Source organism: Herpailurus yagouaroundi, unplaced genomic scaffold (assembly GCF_014898765.1).
Source record: "Herpailurus yagouaroundi ecotype Mexico unplaced genomic scaffold, PumYag 160, whole genome shotgun sequence".
NCBI lineage: Eukaryota > Metazoa > Chordata > Mammalia > Carnivora > Felidae > Herpailurus > Herpailurus yagouaroundi.
The window spans coordinates 38,335,413-38,355,669 of NW_024412401.1; the positions used below are offsets into that span (position 1 = coordinate 38,335,413).

General features: G+C 45.1%; 1 protein-coding gene across 1 annotated transcript; it reads right to left on the reverse strand.

Annotated features, from left to right (window-relative positions):
• Nucleotides 1-800: 800 nt before the first annotated feature.
• TNFSF15 (TNF superfamily member 15) lies at nucleotides 801-18,358 on the reverse strand. Its single transcript, XM_040482101.1, has 4 exons — nucleotides 17,500-18,358; nucleotides 5,808-5,850; nucleotides 5,039-5,086; nucleotides 801-1,783 (listed from the first exon to the last, which is right to left on the reverse strand). Exons 1-4 carry the CDS (start codon nucleotides 17,719-17,721, stop codon nucleotides 1,329-1,331), a joined length of 768 nt encoding a protein of 255 aa, XP_040338035.1. The 5' UTR covers nucleotides 17,722-18,358; the 3' UTR covers nucleotides 801-1,328.
• Nucleotides 18,359-20,257: the final 1,899 nt, after the last annotated feature.

Here is a 20,257-nt window from a genome sequence, read left to right on the forward strand (position 1 = left end):
CACGAGCTCATCTGATCATGGGAGACCAACTGGTAGATGCCTGCTTAACAGACAAGTTGATTGAGGCTAAGAGAGCAGAAAGGTTTCTCCTACTCTTGGCATATTAGTGCAGGGAAATCCTACAGATTTGAGGGTAGGAGCTCACTGTGGTGCAGGAGGGACTTTCTTAGTGTCCACCCTCCTCCTCCAGCCTGGGCTGGGCTGATTAGCTAATCCCATATTTAAATCCCTTGAATATTCAAAGAGAAAAACACCATATAACACTCCACCTATCAAATTGTGAATCAAACCTCAAAGCAGATCTAAGTGAACTTGTCTAGATTTGGTGATCGGGATTTTGAGACCCAGAGAATAAGTCTACTGTCTCTTGGTGTCCATCACACTTGTTGCATAGTTGGTCTAGTTGGTGAGAAATCTGTCTTCAAGTTTCCCAAGTGACCTAATCAGCTGGATATCTTACATAGTCAGGAGAGCTCCAGAAACTTTATGTACCAGTGTCAGGCCTTGGATTACTCCTTGGAGTACGTTGAGTGGTATTTGACCAAGAGCTGTGTACTGGTGTCATTCAAGTTTTGAATAGAGTCTGTCTTGTTCTTCATAGTATCTTCTGGGTCAAGGGAGTGCCCAGAACATGAAAGGTGCTCAAGAAAACTGTGCTAAATAAATGCTATTGTTGTGTATTTGATATGCATGTGGAACTCATATTTGCTTGTTTGATGCCCATGTGCATAATAAAAGGAGAGGTTGCTTTTCTCATTTGCCATAGATGGCACGAAAACAGTTGTGTGGGGTTTTTTTTGTTTTTTTTTTGAGAACGTTCATGAGAAATACCAACCTTTTTCATTTTTTTTTTTTTAAGATAAGGCATTAAAGTATATATTTGGGCAAACCGTTGAAGGATTTTGCTTCTAGGATTTATATTTTCTAGGGCTTTGGATTTTGTTCATGGTTCCTGAACTGAATTGAAGCAAATATTTCATAATCATATTGCACAATCGTCGGACCCACTGGGGACAAACGTGTAGTATGAAGGAGTGGAAATGTTCTCAGTAGATCTCTATTCATTTGGTGATCGGTGTTCCAATGTTTAGAAACTCACCACTTTTCCAAGCAACCAAGATCAAATGTCTGTTGTATTCTGCCTTTTTCTGGTTAAGATTTTTATCAGTTAGGCATATAAAGTATGAAATTTCGGGCTTCAGATTTCATAGCTAAAACACTGTTTCTGTGGAATGCTCCAAAAAACCCCTTGTTATAATTACATATAAGGGAGGAAAATTAGGAACTAGGAGGCAGAGGACCTTCACCCAAGGATGTCTGCCTTGCCCCTATAGTAAGAAGGCTCCAAAGAAAGTTTTATCTTCTTTTGTGTAATCCACCAAAGAGATGTCACTGACGTTCACCATCAGCTTGTCCCCTTCCTGTAGGGAGAACATGGCCCCTAGGTAGATGGGCTGGAACCAGTTGCTGCCTACTTCACACACTGACTTGGTCCCCATTAGGAGCTGGGTCGGCTCTGGGTAGCTGTCTGTTACCTTGGTGATTACTACGATGATGGAGTCTGGCTTGTTCAGTCGGCTCCCTTGACGGATTTCACCACACTCAGATGTGGTCCCTCGGAATGTGACCTGGGAGTAAACAAAGTAGTCTCCAGACTCTGGGATCACCAGGAATTTATTTGTATAGTTCATCCGGTTCTTGATGAAGGCCAAGCCAAGTTCATGTTCCCAATGCAGAGCCGGGAACTGATTTTTCAAGGGCTGTGTGGGAGTTTGTCTCACAACTGCAGAGACAAAAGAGGTTTAATTTGCTTGTGTCAGAACTTGTGGACTTTGCCAAAAAGAGCCTCCTATTATTTACAGAGTGTAGTGATTGAATAAAACCAATGACTAACAAGCTCCTTGAGGAGGAACGAGTGGTGGAGATGTAAGTGGACATACTTTTGTTCAGAGAGGAGCATCTTAGGGACACATTACTTTGCCTCTCTGCACCCAAATTTTCTTTCCTGATAATGTAGAACTTTACCTGAGCCCTGCGATCCTGGAAAACAGTGAAGGTTAAGAAATCTCACTCTTTTGTGTTTTGGAAAACAGCCTCCTTGCAAAGAACCACTTCTCCAAATGGCTTAGATAAAACTGGTGGGTTGTCCCCTTTACGTATCTCTGATAAGACCAGACTCCAGATCCTCCAAATCCTCACTCTCTGCCTCACAAATGATTAGCTGAACTGTTTTGTCCCCACTGATCCATTGGAATATACTGCTTGTTAACCAAACTTTGGTTAAGCTTCTCTCCTTCCTCCAGGCCCCTGAGCTTTGGCCCTGCACTCAGCCTGGGCCAGCATACAGTCTCTCCTGAGAATAGGCTGCCCTCAGGGTAAAACATGACACACGCCAACCTTCATCCCACTTCCTTACACCTGGTTGGTTCTACCTTTGTTTACTCCTTTCTGTAAAAGAAAACCCCTTTTAGCTTAACCCCTGAGACACTTGCAGGCCTTATGGGCAGAGCATTCTCTCTATTGCAACTGATTTTCCTTCTCCCTTCTCCCATCCTGCAATATCTTTTGGCACAAACTCTCTCCTTACTAAGGATTGGTTTTTCACTTGACATCTCTTTCCTTAAAAAGAAAAAAAGAAAAAAGAAAAAGAAAAAAAAAAGGACAAAAAACACCCATGGAAAGGATAAAAAAAGAACAGTGTGTATAAAATACCTAGTTTTTAGCAATATGCTCTAAACTGCTTTCGCATTGATTAGCCTTTTGTTTCAGACATACTGTCCGACAGAGAGGGTATTTCAGAGAGTCAGATGTTCCGTATAGCTCCCCTGCAATGACATGGTCCAAGGTTACATGAAACACAGGCAGTGTTTAGTAAAAAATCAACATGCAAGGCACATATTGGAAGGAGAGATCCAGGACATTTGGAAATGCTTCTCTGACACCAACAAGGCCAAAATATAAGCCGGCATAATCGACTGGTGGAGTGGAAGGGGCTGGGACTTTGGGCCACGGAGGTCAGTTCCAGTTCTGGCTCTATGGCATGTGAAGTTATTCATCAGTGATGTAGGTCCCTTCTCTCTGAGTCTTGACTTTCTGTCTGTGAACTGGAGATAAAGCCCCTTCATTGCCATGTTTGGAAGATCAAGTGAACAAAAGAGACATGGACGTTTTTCTCCTGATGGCTGGATATGGCAAGTACTCAACAGTTACTTATTTTCTTTCCTCAAATAAATTAGTATCTTCCATTTTGGCAGATTAAAAAATAAGTTTATTCCATCTTATATATTTTTGCATGGTCTTATGTTTGCATTATTTACAAGTATACATGATATACTTGGACATAAATAATGAAAGCTTTTATGAAGTATGGGTAGAGCAGGAAAAAAATGAGTTAGGACAAAGTCATTGATTTCAAATAAAAATAATCTGCAGTAAAATGAATACTTTTTAGGAAAATAAAGACAGGATTTAATTTCCTATGACTTCTTTGGAAGTCCTTGGCAATCACCAATATGTGCTATCTGCCACAGCTTAGGGATAGGTTATGATTAAGGAAATAATTAGCAACCTTCACACCTGGTGGCTGACTAAAAACTTGGTTCCTGGATGTTTCTAAATCCCCTTTTCTGATGCTGACTGGCCTATGGTTTATTTTGCACAGTGACACATGTTCAGGACACATGTGATCTCTCTGGCGCCCGCACTAAATGGCCCCTGGAGAGCTCTGTTACTTCTGTGCAAACTCTGTGAAAGGCATTTTTATTACTTGCTTCTGATCATCTCCATTCCCAATGTGGATGATGCAACAGATTAAATAAATCCTCTCAGGCAATGCAGAGACAAAAATCGTTTAGTCTGTAGACAAAGCAAGTTTTGTTAAAGTGGTATGCAATTAGCTATGTCAACTTTGCAGCAAGTGGGAGTTAGGGGAGGAAGTACGTTGTGATGGAGACAGTGCAGGTCTGAGAGTCAAACTCGAATCTCAGCTCTTCCTAGTCATGCATGTGACTTGGGACAAGTGACTTTACTTGTCAGAGCCTCAGTGTCCCCCCTCATTGGGCTGAAATGAAGATTAAATGAGATCATGGATGTAAAATGCCTACCACAGTGCCTGGTACACATTAGGAGCTCAGTAGAACCTAGTTACCTCTCCCCGCCCCCCCACCCCAGGTCCCCCATTCAGTAGGAAGAGGGGTGTGATATGTCCACACTCTGCTCTTAGGAAAATCCTGCTCAGTTTTTTCAATCTGTCCCATTCTTAAAGGCAAGTGGTAAGTAATTGGTGACTTGGTATTTCTCTGGTCCTACCCCTCACTTAGAACACACCACAAACACTTTCCTCTTGGTCAAACAGTAAGATACATGTCTTGGGCCACAGGGATATCCCCCTGTGGGTTGCAAATTTTCTTATAGGTCAGGAGAGTATGTTTGCTTTTAACTCTCTAATTTTTCAATGGGGTTTTAACACATATTTGTGCATGGTCTTGCTCTTTTCTCTGGAGTCTTTGAGGTATATGCAACGGCAGGCATCAGATGCCAGCAATTTTGACACTAGGCTTGGGAAACTGATATTGGCGATATCATGAGGATGCTCTTAATCTCTTCACATCAACAAAAATTCTTTGGAAATGTCTACCTTGAATGTAAATGTCCAATCACTTCATCCTGAATAGGGTACAGATGGACTAGATAAGTTGAACAACTCAGGGGATCTTTCATCTTCGACCAGATTCAAAATTAGGTGAATCTCTGAGGGAAGCCATTTCTGAATGACTGAGGATGTGAATGAAAGAGAGAGACAGAACAGAAGGGAAGAGGGCTGATAGAATCTGGAAGAAAATGCCCAAGGGTCATGGGCCTTTGGACCTCTTAAGGGAGGAAGACATCTGAAACCCCTCAACTGAGAGAGGTCTGTTACCAAGGTGTGTGGTGTTGGGTTTGAAGCTCCTAGAATGACTTTTGGCAAATTCTCTGAAAGAAATCTTGGGCCCATGTTCCATGCATGGTCTCCTGGAAAACACACCAGGGAGAAAAATACCTGTCAGGTGTGCCCTTGGCTTATCCCCACCAGCTCCGGGAGATGTATCTGTAAGGAAAGGAGAAAGATGCTTTGTCACAGGGTGGCTGGAGGGAAGACAGTATTTTGGAGTTGCATGGTGCCTGCCACCAGAGAGAAAAATTCCTCTCCCTCAGCTTGGCCCACTGTAGATTGTTTTTGTTTCTCCAGGGACAGAGAGGCCTCAGGACAAAGAGTCTCGAACACCAATGAAGCTTGGCTCATAACTTTGGGCAATTTTCTAACCTGTCCAACACTCTGTTTGTCTCACTTCTAAGATGGGCTCATCAATTCCTATCACAAATGGAGAGTGCTCAGCATGATTCCTGACACATGGTCTATGTTCAGTAAACTCACATTGCCCTTCCCTCCCTGCTACTGCTTTAGGGGGAGCAAGCTGACCTTATGCAAGGTCCCCTTTAACCATATCCATTGATCGATGGCCTAACAAATGGGATAGGGAGCAGGTGGGACATTGTTCTAATGCTTTTGTAGGAATTTACTGATTTAATCCACACCAACCCAACAAGGTAGCTACCATTTTAACCATTCTTACAGATGAGTAAACTGAGGCAGAGGCCATCACCTCCAAAGGCCATGGACTTGGCCCCAGCACCATTTTGTCTTTTTAATGACCGGGGAGGAACCTCACTTCTCTAGGTTTGCATCCCTCTGAACCTCCTACATACCAAAACTACTAGATAATGCCCCGTTCCCCACAAGAAAAGGCATCAGATATGAACACACTTACAAGCTCGCTGATGTGAAGGTCCAAACTCTCGCCCTTTTGGAGTCTATTGGGAAAGAAAGATATGATTCAGACCACCTGTAATCCTTTTGTCTCCCAACCCCACAGCTGCCCATAGCAAGGGCATGGTTGAGATGCTGCTGCCACCTAGCCTGGGCACTCTGGAATAAGGGATGCAGCAACGAGAATACTTGATTGAGGGGAATCTTGTGCCCAACACCTCCCTTTCGTCCTCTAGCAGTCTGAGGACCTTCTTTCTCCTACGCTTGTGTTGGAAGCTCAACTTTGAAGTTATGTCCTGAGAGCTTTCCCTGTTCTATTCTAGGACACTGTGACATCTGTCTTGGCTTATATCATTTGAACAAATGGTGGCACTTGTTTTATTTTCTTTTTCCACCACGATTTAAAAACTGGAACTATTTTTAAAATTTTTAAAGCTTATTTTTTTTATTTTGAGAGAGAGAGAGAAAGAGAGAGAATGAGTGGGCTAAAGGTAGAGAGAGAGGGAGAGAAGGAGAATCCCAAGCAGGCTCCTTACTGTCAAGCAAGGCCGATATGGGGCTTGAAATCATGAACTGTGAGATCATGACCTGAGCTGAAATCGAGCATTGGACGCTTAACCAACTGAACCACACAGGCGCCCCCCAAATTGGAACTAATTTTAAAAATGATCTAGAAAAAGAAATAAGGGCTCTATTATCCTTCCCATAAGCCCCCCTTTTCCATGCAATACATGAAGAAATTTGCATCCTTGCAATCGTAGTTTGCCAGCCATTTCAGATACCACATGGGAGTGAAAGAGTAACTGCTTTGGAGCCAGACAGACCCGAATTTGAATCCTGCTGTCAACACTGATTAACAATATGATCTCAAACAATATGATCTTTCCTCTCTGAGCTCTGGTGTCCTCATTTGTAAAATGGGAATAATAACATCCCTAGCCTCAGATAACTCCCAGGTTTGAGATGAGGATCAAAACAGAAAATGCAGGAGTCAGGGCAAAGAACACATGGAAAATGAAGGAATCACCACTCATGTGTGTGAACGTAAAGCTCAGGAGCAAAACAAACTAAGTCCTTGGCTTAGTCCTTACATTTTAGTTTCCAGAAAACCTTTTCTGATATGGTATTGACTCACCTCAGAGTCTTCTGATTGGGTTTTTATAGCTACATAGTCCCCACAGACAGAGAGCTTCATGTAACCAGTTTTACGTCTTAGAATCTGTGCGTGTGTGAGATTGTACTTGTGAATGAAGAATTGTGCGTCCGTGTGGGTGTAACAGAAGACAGCTCCAGCAGTGGGGGAGGGTAGGAACAGATGTGTTTTGTGTGTCTACATGTGTCCGTGGCATGGTGCTATTTGCACATGTGTATGTGGTCATGTGGGTGTAGCTGTGTCATTGCTGAACAGGTCTTTGAGCAGGTCTGTGATAACAGTGACCTCATTAGAGCCCAGACTTCCAGGCTCTTTTTATTCCTAAGCCATACTATCTAACGTCCCCTGGAAGGCTTCTTGAGGACAGAGATCCTGTCTTTGAATGACTGAATCTATTGTTTCTCCATTGTCTGCTTCCTAATTCTGTTAATGGCACCATGACTGCTTCCCCTATTACCAGGCTTGAAACTCACTGCTTTCTTCTTCTGTAAACCCAAGCTGCCACTTCTATTTTGAAGCTTTTCTCATTTATGCCTCCCTTCCAGGCCTTAGCATGCTGTTCTCCTGGATTCTCCCGTGAGCCTCTTAGCTGGTCCTTTTGCATCTTGGTTCTCCTCTTCTTGAAATCACCTCCTTGCTTGCTCTCAGAGTGCTCTTTCTAAAGCATCATTGTATTGAGACACTATTCTGTTCATACATCTTCAGTGGCTCCCCATGGTCTTTAAGACATAGGCGCAAATACTTGGCATTCAAAGTTCCAGTTGACCACCCCATTCTTGTTACCTGCTCTTTACTCCTCTCCAAGTCCTCTGTGCTCCAGCCATGAGAGGCAACCACAGTGAATGACTCAAAGGGCCTGAGAAATGCAGTAAGTGTAGCCACCATCTGTTGAGTGACTAGTGGCACTGACCTATGCTTAGCCCTTCACACACATTATCTCCTTCCGCTTTGCAAAGTCTCCTAAGGTAGATGTTATTCATGTCCTTATTTGAAAATGGGGCTTAAGTAACTTGTTCAATGTCCCACATCTGGAAAGTGGAGACATAGGATTTTAAACCAGGCCAATCAATTCCAGAATCCCTAGCCCTAGGCAATTGTACCTTCCCACTTCCGGACAAGCTCCCTCTCTGGTGAGGTGGATGGATAAGTACAGCAGTTCTGTGCACTGTGAGACTAGGGGAAGCACAGAGTTCAGAAAACAGGAACCTGGTCCAGGAGTGGGGGAATCAGGGGAAATTACCTCTGAAATGAGTCTTACAGGTCCCACAGGTATTAGCCAGGTGATAAAAAGTAATTGCTATTCCAGAAGAGGCCAACAGCTTGTGGGAGAGTAAGGAGGCCCAGCAGAGCATGGGAGCAGCTGGGAAACTACAAGGAGTTTTGCTGCCAAATGAACCCATTGTATACATTTAGCATAGGGGTGTGAGTAGAGTAGCTTTGGAAGACCTAAACCCAATTGATGTGACTACTTGTCCAACATAATAACTTCGATGGGCTAGGGTGGGGGAGCAGAGAAGCAGCCTAGAAAGGAGCTCATTCTGTAGCCTGTTTCCTTATTTGCTGTTGTCAGAGCTGGTAAAGAATCCGTCTCTGACGAGGCAGAAAACTGAAGGTGAACTCAAAGAGAACTGGGGAGAGTGCGGTCGCATCCTCTTGTGTACAAAATGATACTGCCCTGGCTGGTCTTCTGCTTCATTTAGTTCTCTGCTGAGAAATCTCCTTGAACATCTGCCTATTTTTGTCTAAGCAGACGCTCCGCCAAGAGATTGGAACATTCCTTTTGGCTCAGAGTCTCGCTGCCATTAGTCTGTATCTGTGATGTGAACACATTTCCTTACGGGCTCTGCTGGATTTCTATAACCTAGGCACATGTTTATTCTCATATATGGTTGGACGTGTATGGGTTTCAGTGGCCTGGAATCCGCTATACATCTGGAGCCTGTGACAGTGCTGGTTGGCAGATGTTGAAGACCTCAACAGTCCAAGAGTCCCCAAGAACATCAGCTGGGACTCTCTTTCCAAGAACAGCACCTAAAGCCTTCCGTTGCTGCTTCTCTTAAGAGTGACTCTATCATGGGAGAAAGCTTTTTGTGATGGGAAGCAGGAATGAATGAAGAGAAGATTTGAGACAAAGAACTAGTAGCTTATTTGGGAAAAGGTTTGTGCATCTGAGCTGGTTCCATGCCAGATCCCAGGCCAATACAATTCCCAAGTGTCCTCCGGCCCAATTCATCTCCATTGCTTCTGGGTTACTCTGGGGGCACCAAGGAGACATTAGCTCCTGAGGGGTGCAGCATTATCTTCCAAATCTGAATAGTCACAGAGTCCAAGAGCATCCCTGGGAAATGTGATTTATTCTCTCATAAATGCCTTCTCAAACCACTGGCTGAGAACCAAGACCCCATTGCTTTCTCTTCCTAAGCATTTATCACTTCCTGAAGCGATATTGTTATTTGTGTGCTAATTGCTTTTTGCTCTCTAGAGCAATTCAAGCTGCCTGTGGGCAATGACTCGCTCCATCTATCTCTCGCTTACCACCAGATTCCTGGTGCCTCAGACAGTACCTGGCACTTCCGCTGGATTATCCAAAGGGCAAAATATGCTGTTGCTCAGATGTCAGAAAGATAGGAAGAAAATAGAGCCAAGAGATGAAGCAAGGTTTAGCTTCAGTGACTTTAGCCTAAGTTTTGCAATCCAAAAAGCTAAGAAAGAGACCTTTTTTATTTTAGAACACATGCCACGTTTTGAGTTTTTGTTTAAATAAAAAACAATTCAAGAGTTGGATGGCCATCATCTTTTAGTACTGGAGCCTCCAAAGGTTTTCATCCCAGGCTCTGCTGGCAGCATAGTCATGGCTCCAGAAATGTTTGTTGATGGTTGTGAGTTTTGGCCAGGAGTCAGAGGCAGAAAAGGCAAATGTGTCTGCCCATGGGGATTCGTATTAGTGGAATGTGGGGTTCCTGTGGCCACCAGCATTTATGAGCCCAAGCAAAGCAAGCTGGCACTTTTAACCCCTTAGTTCCTATAGGTCAGGGGATTTTCCTCCTCATTTGATTTTCTTTCTCTCACTTTTTTTTTCTTTGTATGCTGAATCCCTGACACAAAATAACCATGACCTATTGCTATAAGCATATTTGGAATTACTCTAATACTCCAACCAGGGAAGAAAGAAGGATGGAGGAAGACTACTATCTAGTTGGGTGCTCTGGGGTGTGAGGTCCTGTATTGGTGTTTATGTGTGTTTCTTGTCTACCGCTCCAGTTATTCTCAAAGAAGGGCATTACCTTTCTTGAAAGATTTTTAAAAAATGTTTATTTATTTTTGAGGGAGAGATAGAGTGCAAGTAGGGGAGGGGCAGAGAGAGAGGGAGACACAGAATCTGAAGCAGGCTCCAGGCTCTGAGCTGTCAGTGCAGAGCCCAATGCAGAGCTCGAACTCACAAACTGTAAGATCATGACCTGGGCTGAAGTTGGATGCTCAACCGACTGAGCCACCCAGGCACCCCAGGGCATTATCTTTTTTTTTTTTTTTTAAATTTTTTAACGTTTATTTTTATTTTTTATTTATTTATTAAAAAAAATTTTTTTTTTCAACGTTTATTTATTTTTGGGACAGAGAGAGACAGAGCATGAATGGGGGAGGGGCAGAGAGAGAGGGAGACACAGAATCGGAAACAGGCTCCAGGCTCTGAGCCATCAGCCCAGAGCCTGACGCGGGGCTCGAACTCACGGACTGCGAGATCGTGACCTGGCTGAAGTCGGACGCTTAACCGACTGCGCCAGCCAGGCGCCCCTATTTTTATTTTTGAGACAGAGAGAGACAGAGCATGAATGGGGGAGGGTCAGAGAGAGAGGGAGACACAGAATCTGAAGCAGGCTCCAGGTTCTGAGCTGTCAGCACAGAGCCTGACGCGGGGCTTGAACTCACGGACCATGAGATCATGACCTGAGCCAAAGTCAGACACTGAACTGACTGAGCCACCCAGTTGCCCCGGCATTACCTTTTTATAGCCTTTGTAAGCCAAACGTCAAAGAGTAAATGGAGGGTCTGGGATCTGAACTTGTAGACCAAGTGCAGACCCTGGCATGTATCAGGAGCCCCCTAAACATTAGCTGAGTATACACCATGGACAATCAAACCTGAAGATAGATGGTCTTTGAGACTCTCTTACTGGTATTTCCCCAGAAAAATCCCTTGAGTGTGTTTTAACTAATGACCCATTTAGCCTTTCTCCTATGTCCCATACTGACTGTCTTGTATACTCATAAACAGGAAGAGATATCCATTGCTTGCCGTCATAAATGCCTCAATTGCAAAAACACATAAACGTTCTATGACCCATAGCATCCTCCCAGGACTTCTAGGAGAAATACACAGACAGTTGTCTCCTTGTCTTTTGCTTTTGTTTCTCTCTGTACTTGCACGGGAATAAATCCAACCTGGAGAGTGTTTCATTCCAAGGCTATTTCAATTCATTATCCTCCAAGGCACACTGGTCAGGGCTTTACACACAACATTCAGAGTGGCTCACAGCTAAGAATGTGGTGTGTGCAGCCAAGCAAATGTGGAAATCTCAGCTCTAGTGTTTCCTAGCGGTCTGATTTTGGTATGTCACCTAACCTCAGTGAGACCCAGTGTCCCCATCCATGAAGGCAGGCAATAATTCTTTCCTCCCAGAAGCATCGTGATGCCTAAGAAAGACCACACACATAAAGTGGATATCCAATTCATCTTCCTTCTTTCTTTGGGCTCAGTTAAAGTTTGTGGTACATCTTATTGGTTCTGCATAACTTCCTTTTGGTTTTATCGCTTCAGTGATACACAGAAGCTAGCCTTGTGTCTCTTTACGACCAGTGGCAGATTTGAACCCTTTAGGACCTCTGGAAGGCCTCCTCCTTCTCCCAGCAGAAGAGGCTTCCTCTCCTCCATCTACAACTGTCTTCTGGATTTCTGTCTCTTCCTGTGCAAAGGGCTTGAGGGAAAGGAAGGTACTTCTCCCATGTTTCAAAACCCACGCTTGTTACTGCCATGGGTGGCTGGGCCTCATTAAGGAGACCCGGCTTGGAGATGACCTGTTACAGCTGGACAGTGTGTGGTCTGTCAGGTGTGGACACAGGAGCTCACAGTGCTGGGCACGGAGTGATGTGTGTGTTTATTTCAACAGGTCAACAAATGGATCCTGGAGTCACCAGTTCCGGGGCTGCTGTGTCTATTTGGGGTTCGCACCGTGGCTGGTTCCCCCTCCTTTTCTGTGGTCTCTCTGCCTGACACCGACAGCCTGACCTTGGGCGTGAGTTGGGCTTCTCTTCCAGGTTTGCCAGGACTTGCTGAGGCCACAGGAGAGGCAGGGCCACTGAATGCTCTGTGTGTTGCAATTTCCAAAGCACTTTTATCTCAACCATCTGTTTGTTTTCTCTAGACAACACTGAAAAGGGATTGTCATTACTGCCCTCATTTCCAACGAGGAAGCAGCCCGAGTGAGACAGAAGGCTCACCCTCAAGGTGGAGAGAGCAGGGGCATTGTGTCTGTTGAACATCAGGCAATAGCTTCCCAACATCCTCTTGCTGAATTCTCACTTCAGAGCTATAAAACAAGTGTGTTTGCCTCCCCACATTATAGACAGGGAGTGGATGACTTAGGGAGGCTGGGGACCTCGTGCATCCTTTCCTCTCTCTCTACCCAGCTAACCCTTTGTGAGTGCCTTCTGTGTGCCAGGTACAGCTAGAAGCCCCCAGAGGAAGGAGGGGATTGGCATTTGTTGAGCATTTACTATGTGACAGGTACTTTTTAGGGAATCCTTGTCAAATCCTCCTGACCATGCCACGAAGTGAATGATTTGCTGCGTTTACACCACAGGCAGAAGAGCGTAGTGCTTAGAAGGAACGTATATGGTGAATCTGAATCCCAATGGTCACGTGGCTTAGATTTTCTAGGCCTCAGTTTCATCGTCTCTAAAATGGAGATAACAGTAGCACTTTCTTTCCTTGTTGTGCGGTTTCAAGGACTAACTGAGATGATGCATCTAGTAATAATAGCAAATGTATCATACATGGATACATGCCAGACCCCAGGCTAAGGGCTTGATAGGCATGATCTCATTTACTGTTCTCAGAGCCTTAGGTTTGAAGAAGCTTAGAATGGTGTTTGGTACATGATCAGTTATTAGAGGGTCACAGATGTAATGTGGTGGAGCCACGGCATTCCCTCAAACCTGTGCAACTCTGAGGCCTCAGTCGGCATCACTGTGGGGTCCTGTGGGTCTGGATGGAGACCAGGGCTGGGGTGTGTCTCAGGGGCAGGCGTTGGGGGGGGGGGGGGGGGGGGGGGGGGGGGGAGAGGCGAGCAGGGAACAAAGGCTAGGAGTCTTGCAGGGGTTTTCAGAAAGGGGTGGAAGGGAGGTTGTAAGGAAGCAAGAAGAAAGTAGGGAGAGTGTGTGGGGATTCCAGAAGAGGACCTGGAGGGGAAGGACAGAGATAGGGCCGGGGTTCAGTCCAAAGAAGCAATGCTGCTAATGACATCCCTGACAATTTTTCGCACAGTTCTGTGTGCCCACCGTGCGCTGGGCTGGGGCTGAGCCAGCATGGTACATTCTGCCATGGCTGGAGTACAGACCCTGTATGTGTCAGAGCAGTGGCTGGGGAAGATGGAAGCCTGGTCTCAGGGCCCCTGTGGGCCAGCATGGGGGCTCACAGACCCAGCCTGAGGGCAATCGAGGCCACTAAGGGCCCCAAGAAAGCCCGGGCTGTGGTCCAGGGCAGCTGACAAAGAACGGATTGGAGTGTGGGTTGTGGGTGCAAGGCCAGGGTGGAGGAGGCAGGGAGATAGCTCACAAAACGTCAGAGAACAAGAAAGTTCCTCCAGGGTCAAAACCCACTCTCTGGCCTGGTGATTCCAGAGCGGGAGGAGAAGTTGCCCTGTCTGATGTAATTTCCATGAACAGGAAGTTCCCTGGTCATAATAATAATAATTGCTACCAATTGCTAATCTCCCACCTCCTGCCAGACACCTTAAATACTTTATTTCTAAGTATCCCATGTCACACATAAAGAGCCTGAGGCCTAGGGAGGTTAGGTAACATGGCTAAGAAGTATCTAGGCAAGAATTTAAACTGAGTTTTTCCCAGATACCTGGCATCTTCCAGGAGTCTCACGACCCTAAAACATTTTACTATCTCTCTGGGTTTTGTTTTACATGTAACATATACATTTTGTACAAAAAGGGTATAAGTTTAAAAATGCTTCTCTCTTGCCCCACCACCCAGTTCCCCAAGCTAGATGTGGGCAGAGCTACCAATCTCTTGTCCTTTTCCTGAGAGGTTCTATACATTTACAAAAACATTCATAGATATGAATACATATATTTCCTGAAAATGAACGTCCCCCATTCTATGTACCATTAGGTACCTTTTTTTTCCTCCCAATTAATGATATATCTTGGAGAAATTCTCCATCCTTACATCTAGAGATGTCTCATTTTGTTTTTTTAATTTTTTTTTAAGGTGTATTTATTTTTGAGGGGGGCGGGAGGGGCAGAGAGAGAGGGAGATCCAGAATCCAAAGCAGGCTCCAGGCTTTGGGTTGTCAATACAGAGCCCGACACGGGGCTCGAACCCACGAACCTTGAGACCATGGCCTGAGTCAGAGGCTCAACCGACTGAGTCAGCCAGGTGCCCTGAGATGTTTCATTTTTTTTAAAAACAGTGGCCACTGCAGATTTTCCCTGCATGGAGGTGCCAGGATGTATACAACTGATGCCATATTTATGGACACTTCCCCTACAGGTGGTTATAAATCTTTTCAAATCTGATTTTGATCTCTGCTCTGCAAACCTACCTGGGGTAAGGATTTTGTCACCTTGAAGCTTTCCTTACATAACCCCTGAAGGGAGAGTCCAGTTTAAAATACGTATATTTTACCAGTTTTGGTAACTGTCTTTGCTGCTATTTCCTACACCAGTTGCTAGTAGCAGCTGGGTGTCTGGCATAGTGTGAGGATGGCAATCACAGTAACGGTGTGTGGGTCTCCCTACATTCCCGCACTCATCTTAGCAGAGCTGCCAGAGGGTTGACATGTGAATCCTCTTTTGGTAGAAAAGGAAATAAGTTCAAAGAAACGAAACCACATTCCTGTTCTTACCCAGCCAGAGGTGGGTGAGCTGGAATTCAAACTCCGACGTCTACGAGCCATGACATAGTTCTGCCCACTCAAGCTCTCCCTGGTGACCTAGTTTTCCCTCCTGAATCCTATTTTCCATGTTTTCTGAACTGGTTATTCTCCATTAACCCAGTAGGATCCACTCTTTGCCCTTCTTGGACCTGCCCTGTGTCCTGGGAGGCTGTCTTCTGGGCGCTCTTGCTTCCTGGCTCTTTTGAGCCTGATTTCCAATCTGGCCAGTGGGATGAGAAGCAGGGAGCAGAGAGTGACCAGTTCTCCTGCCCTTTTTCCTGTTCCCTCCCTGCTGTCTGGCAAGCAGGCAGGCTCCACTTAGCCCTCAGCGCCTCCAGCCAGCCCTCTCCTATGTTTTCATTCTCCCTGGGTCCCCCTAAAACTGCTCCCTCCCTTTGCTCTTTCAGGCCAAGAGGTGATGACCAGCCTCCCGCTGTTGCTAACCTCACTATGCTTCCAGCTCTTCTGCATTTCGGCAACGAGACTCTTCTTTGAACCTTTCCAAACCCTTTAAGCATTCTTCTTCAAACTCTCTTGTTTGAATGGGCCGGGTGTTTCTTTTCAAGACTCTGATTGCTACATGTGCCCCAGCCTCTCCCCTGTTTCCCTTTCTCTTCTTCTGACGCACCAAGAAGTTGGATAGCCTGGCCAAACCACAGCGCTAACCGTCTCTGCATGTCTGCTCTCCAGGGAGATTGGTTTAAGCATCACAGAATGCAATATTAGCCTTTTCTTTCTTGAGTACCTATGATAGGGCAGGCACTCATGCCTTCTCTCGTGGGCTTCCCTGTGTAGTGACAGCTCGTATCCCAAGCTCTCTTCCTGATGGAGCAAGTTACCAGCCCTGTGGACCGTGGCATTCCGCCACCAAGGGCTGGTGACCGGCTTCCCACGGTTGCTAACCCCAAGGTGCTTCCAGAGCCCGATGGTCTTCTAGGTCAACAAAAGTGTTCTTTGGCATCTGCCGAAATAGGGGATCTCAAGACATCATTTTAGGCAGAGGCACTGTTTCCTTACAGATCCCAGCAGAGTTCAGGTTTTTGGAGGTCTCTCAATGCCTCATTCCAGAACAACTGTCTCATTCCAGGACAACTGTCTCTTTCTGGCTAAGGAAGGACAGAATCCCAGAACACTGACGAGATGCTCTGGTTTGGCTCCATAGGAAGCTTAGGGGGTTAGGTGGCTTAGGGGTCACAGCCTGACTTCCCATGCCTTGAATTTCTTCTCTAACATGAACACCATTTCCAGGTTATCTGCGTATTTCTATGTTTTCTGAATGATGACATGTGGCTGTGGACCCTGCTGCCTGAATCAAGATCTGTTTGCTGACTCTGAGGGGTGGTGAGAGTTACATATTAGCCATGGCTTGGTCTCTCCTGGTGTTCCTGCTGTGAAGCCAGCCAGCATTGCTTAGAAGACAGACTTCCAGTTAAATCAATTAAAAAGCCTGTTTTCTTCTCTGGCATATAATACCTTTGACTGAAATGAAATCAGTCATGACAGATTTGCAGGAGTATTTTTTTTTTTTATAAAAGGGTATTATTTGAATGACATTTTCTTTGGTCTTTAAGGTTTTTGATGTTCCTAGTCCAGAGTTGTAAGTTTCCCCTTGAGACCTGTACCCACCCCACTTGGCACCAATGTTCTCCCTACCTCTTACATTCATTTTTTGACTAAGCTCCTCTACCCTGAGCCCCCAGCAAGGTGTGAGAGATAGACAACAAGGCAAGAGGTTCTTTCTGGAGCATTGAAAAAGAATATTTCTAAACCCAGGAAAGGGGGTTGGTTAGATTATAGCACAGACATATCATATACAGGAACATAATGCAATCATCTATATCATCATACTGCTGTGAATTTACTAACAATAAATAAAATCATAACATATTTGGAGACTCAAAATAATCTCATCTTGTTACAAAATACAGAATTCTATACCCCAAAATATCAATAGTGGTCACTTCGATGTGGTTATGGGTAATGATAATTATCATCTTTTCCTTATCTGTGTTTTCTAACTTTCTTCAATGACATATGTTAGTTATATAATTTAAGGAGGTTTTTTTTTTTTTTTTTTTTTTTTTAAGAAAAGGAATATTCCCAAATAGTCATAGTACACTATGATTGTAATTATCTAAAACTATGTTATTGGAGGTTGTTCCCATATAAACATAAAGAGGACAATTCATCTCCTGGAATCATTGGGGATAAACACCAGATTGGACCTCTCTGCCCTTCCCATGGTGTTTCCTTAGCATGGGGAAGCAGGGAGCTTGGTGGGTCAAAGGAGTCTGTCCACAGCTGCAGCGGCTGCCAGGTGCCTGCAGCAGGTCAGTGGGCCCCTGGCTCAGGGCTCAGGGGAGAGACTGCTTACCTGGAACACACAGGCGTCTCCTCTGGCCCGGAGCTGGCCCACAAGCAGGTAGGTGGTGAGTCCTGCCAGGATGGGGAGTGACAGCAGGCAGCAAGTGAGAGCCCAGCTTGCTCTGCTCTTGGCTGCTAACCTGGCTCTGGCCTTGGGGGTGCAGCTGCCTTCCTCCGGCAGCATTTCCACGCTGGCTGTTTCCCTGAAGCCCAGCCCCAGATTCTCTGCCATGCTCCCGCTGGTCCTGGAGACAGCTCTGACTCCCCCTGGGCAGAGAGACCCCCCATTAAATAGAAGACAGGCTCTCACAGTGGGTGCATTAATCACTGCCTACTCCACCCCCGGCCTCTCCCCTCCCCCTTCCACAACACACTGGGCCCCGCCTGGCTAGGGAATGCACCGCCTACAACAGAAACCAAATCTGGTTTAAGAAAAAAAAAGAAGAAGAAGAAGAAGAAGAAGAAGAAGAAGAAAGCTTTCCCAAGCATATTTATATACAGTGTGCTCATGTGCTTCTTCCTTCGTTTACAGAAGGAAGTGAGGAAAGTCCCTGGAGGAGGAGAAAAAGAATCCATCAAGACAGTGGGCGGGGCGAATTAAAATATAGCTGTTCCCAGCGCTGGAGACCTTCCAGCCATGCCAGTCTGGGGAGTGTGCCGCTTCTGGAAGTGAAAGTGAAGGCCTGGGAGATGTGTGGTGTGGCTTGCAGACTGGGAAATAGAAATCGTGTTTGCATCACTGCTGTGCAAAATGCTGCCAAGCCCTCTGCAGTTTTGAGCTTCATAGGAGCTCATTTTTCTTGCACAGCCGGAAAAACCAAAGTTCTGGAAAGTGAAAGGCACTTGCTTTAGGTCATCCAGGGATTAGGACAGAGGAGCTAGGATGATGGTTTAGTTCCTCAAAATCACTGTTTGGGGTTCTTGCCTCTACCACACAACCATCTGTGAAAGGAAAGTGCATACCTTGCCTGAGTAGACCAGTTGTCTAAGCAAAGAGTGTGAGGTCATAAAGGTGACTGCTCACGAAAAGAGGACATTGACTTCTCTCTTCTCTGATTAGTTCCAAGTTGATTGAACACAAGTGATAGGCCTTGCCCGCAGTTGGGTGTGTAGAGGGCCCACAACATGTAATAAAGGCTAACATTTATTAAACATTTCCTTTGTGCCTGTCACTGTTCTAGGGGAGTTAAAGGTATCAATGGAATTATTCAATCCTGAGATAACCTTTTGACGTAGTAATGTTATGATTACCACTTGACAGATAAGGAAATGGAAGCATAGGATCTCGACTCAGGTAGGCTGGCTCCAGAGTGTCGTAATCATTGCGCTACACTGCACGCGCTGCTGTATTGTGCACGTACACAGACACCCACACCCAGTGTGCCCAGAAAAAGGCCATCCTTCCAGTTAGGGGTTGGGGAAGCTTCCTGGAGAAAGAGCTGGTGTAGGAACTAGGCCTTGAAGCTTAGGGAACATGATGTAGGAGAAGAGCAGAGGACTCTGCAGAAAGATGGGTAATAGAAATAGGAAAGCTTAAGGATGTCCTGTGGCAAGTGGTGGAAACTAGCCTGACTAGCACCTCCATTCAGTTGCTACTTGTGCTATTTCACATCGTGATCCTTGTGGGCTACTTGCAAAAGCGTTCCATGATCTGGTCCCTGCCCACCACCACCCCTCACCAGTGTCCAGCCTCAACTCTTACTCTTTTCCCAAGCTGCAGTTCTCCCAAACGCATTATGGATTAGTGAACTGTTGCACATGCTAGTCCCTCCACTGTGACGGCCTCCAATCCTGTCCTATGGTATCACCATGCTCCCCTATTTCACACTTTGTATTAAAAACTTTTCTGCATCTGTGGCCTCTGAGATTGGGTGAGATGCTCATCTATGTTTTTATAGCTTCCTGTTCTTCTCTTATCATAGAATATTTCATAGTAAACTATGGCGGACTACTTTTCCATTGTCCCCATTAAATCATCAGATGTAGGAGGGCAGATGCCAAGTTACTCACATCCCTTCCCTATGACTGTAGCTCCTAATGTAATACTGGTCATAACTGACATCTATTGAAATAAACATCTAACACATTTCCAAAGAATCCCAGCAAAGGATGACTTTTATGTCTCTTGGTTACCTATTCTTGGCTTAACAAACCTGGTAAGACACCTTGAGACTAACCTAGATCTTTGCCATTGTAACTTTTGAACACACAATCACCCTTAATACTGGATCATCTTGAAAGAGTTTACAAATATGTTCTTATTCTTGTATTCCTTTTTTAGAAGCTTGGTATGCTTAATCAAACCAGGGTCTTAAAAGTGTTAAATGTATGGGTTCACAGGAAGAAGTATGTACTCTCACCCACAAGATCAAAAGGCCTCAAAAGATGAGGAAGATTAAAAACACCAGACTGGGGATCTGGAGGTGTGGGTTTTATTTTTATTTATTTTTTTTTTTTTGGAGGTGTGGGTTTTAAACCTCAGTTGTGTGACCTTGAGAACTCTAGCAGACCCACCTCATTTTAATGTACCTGGCTATCTACAAAACCTGGTAAGTAAGCTTGTGATACTTCTGTTTAAAGTAAGATTCAATGGATTCTGAGTTTGTGCCCAGGGAATGTCCTATAAGAAGAGAATAAGAGTGTTAGGGCCTGGACCTATGGACATTTGTTTGAGGCTGTTGTAGATGTAGATTTACATGTAGTTGCAAGAAACAAAACAGAGAGATCCTGCATGCCCTGGACTCAGTTTTCCCCAAAGGCAACATCTT

Excerpts from the sequence above, each read along its gene's own strand:
- TNFSF15 (XM_040482101.1), bottom strand. The coding sequence starts at position 17,721 with ATGGCAGAGAATCTGGGGCTGGGCTTCAGGGAAACAGCCAGCGTGGAA. Across the intron at positions 5,851-17,499 it reads GAGACGCCTGTGTGTTCCAG|ACTCCAAAAGGGCGAGAGTT; the intron begins GTAAGCAGTCTC and ends CTTTCCCAATAG. Across the intron at positions 5,087-5,807 it reads ACCTTCACATCAGCGAGCTT|ATACATCTCCCGGAGCTGGT; the intron begins GTAAGTGTGTTC and ends CTTTCCTTACAG.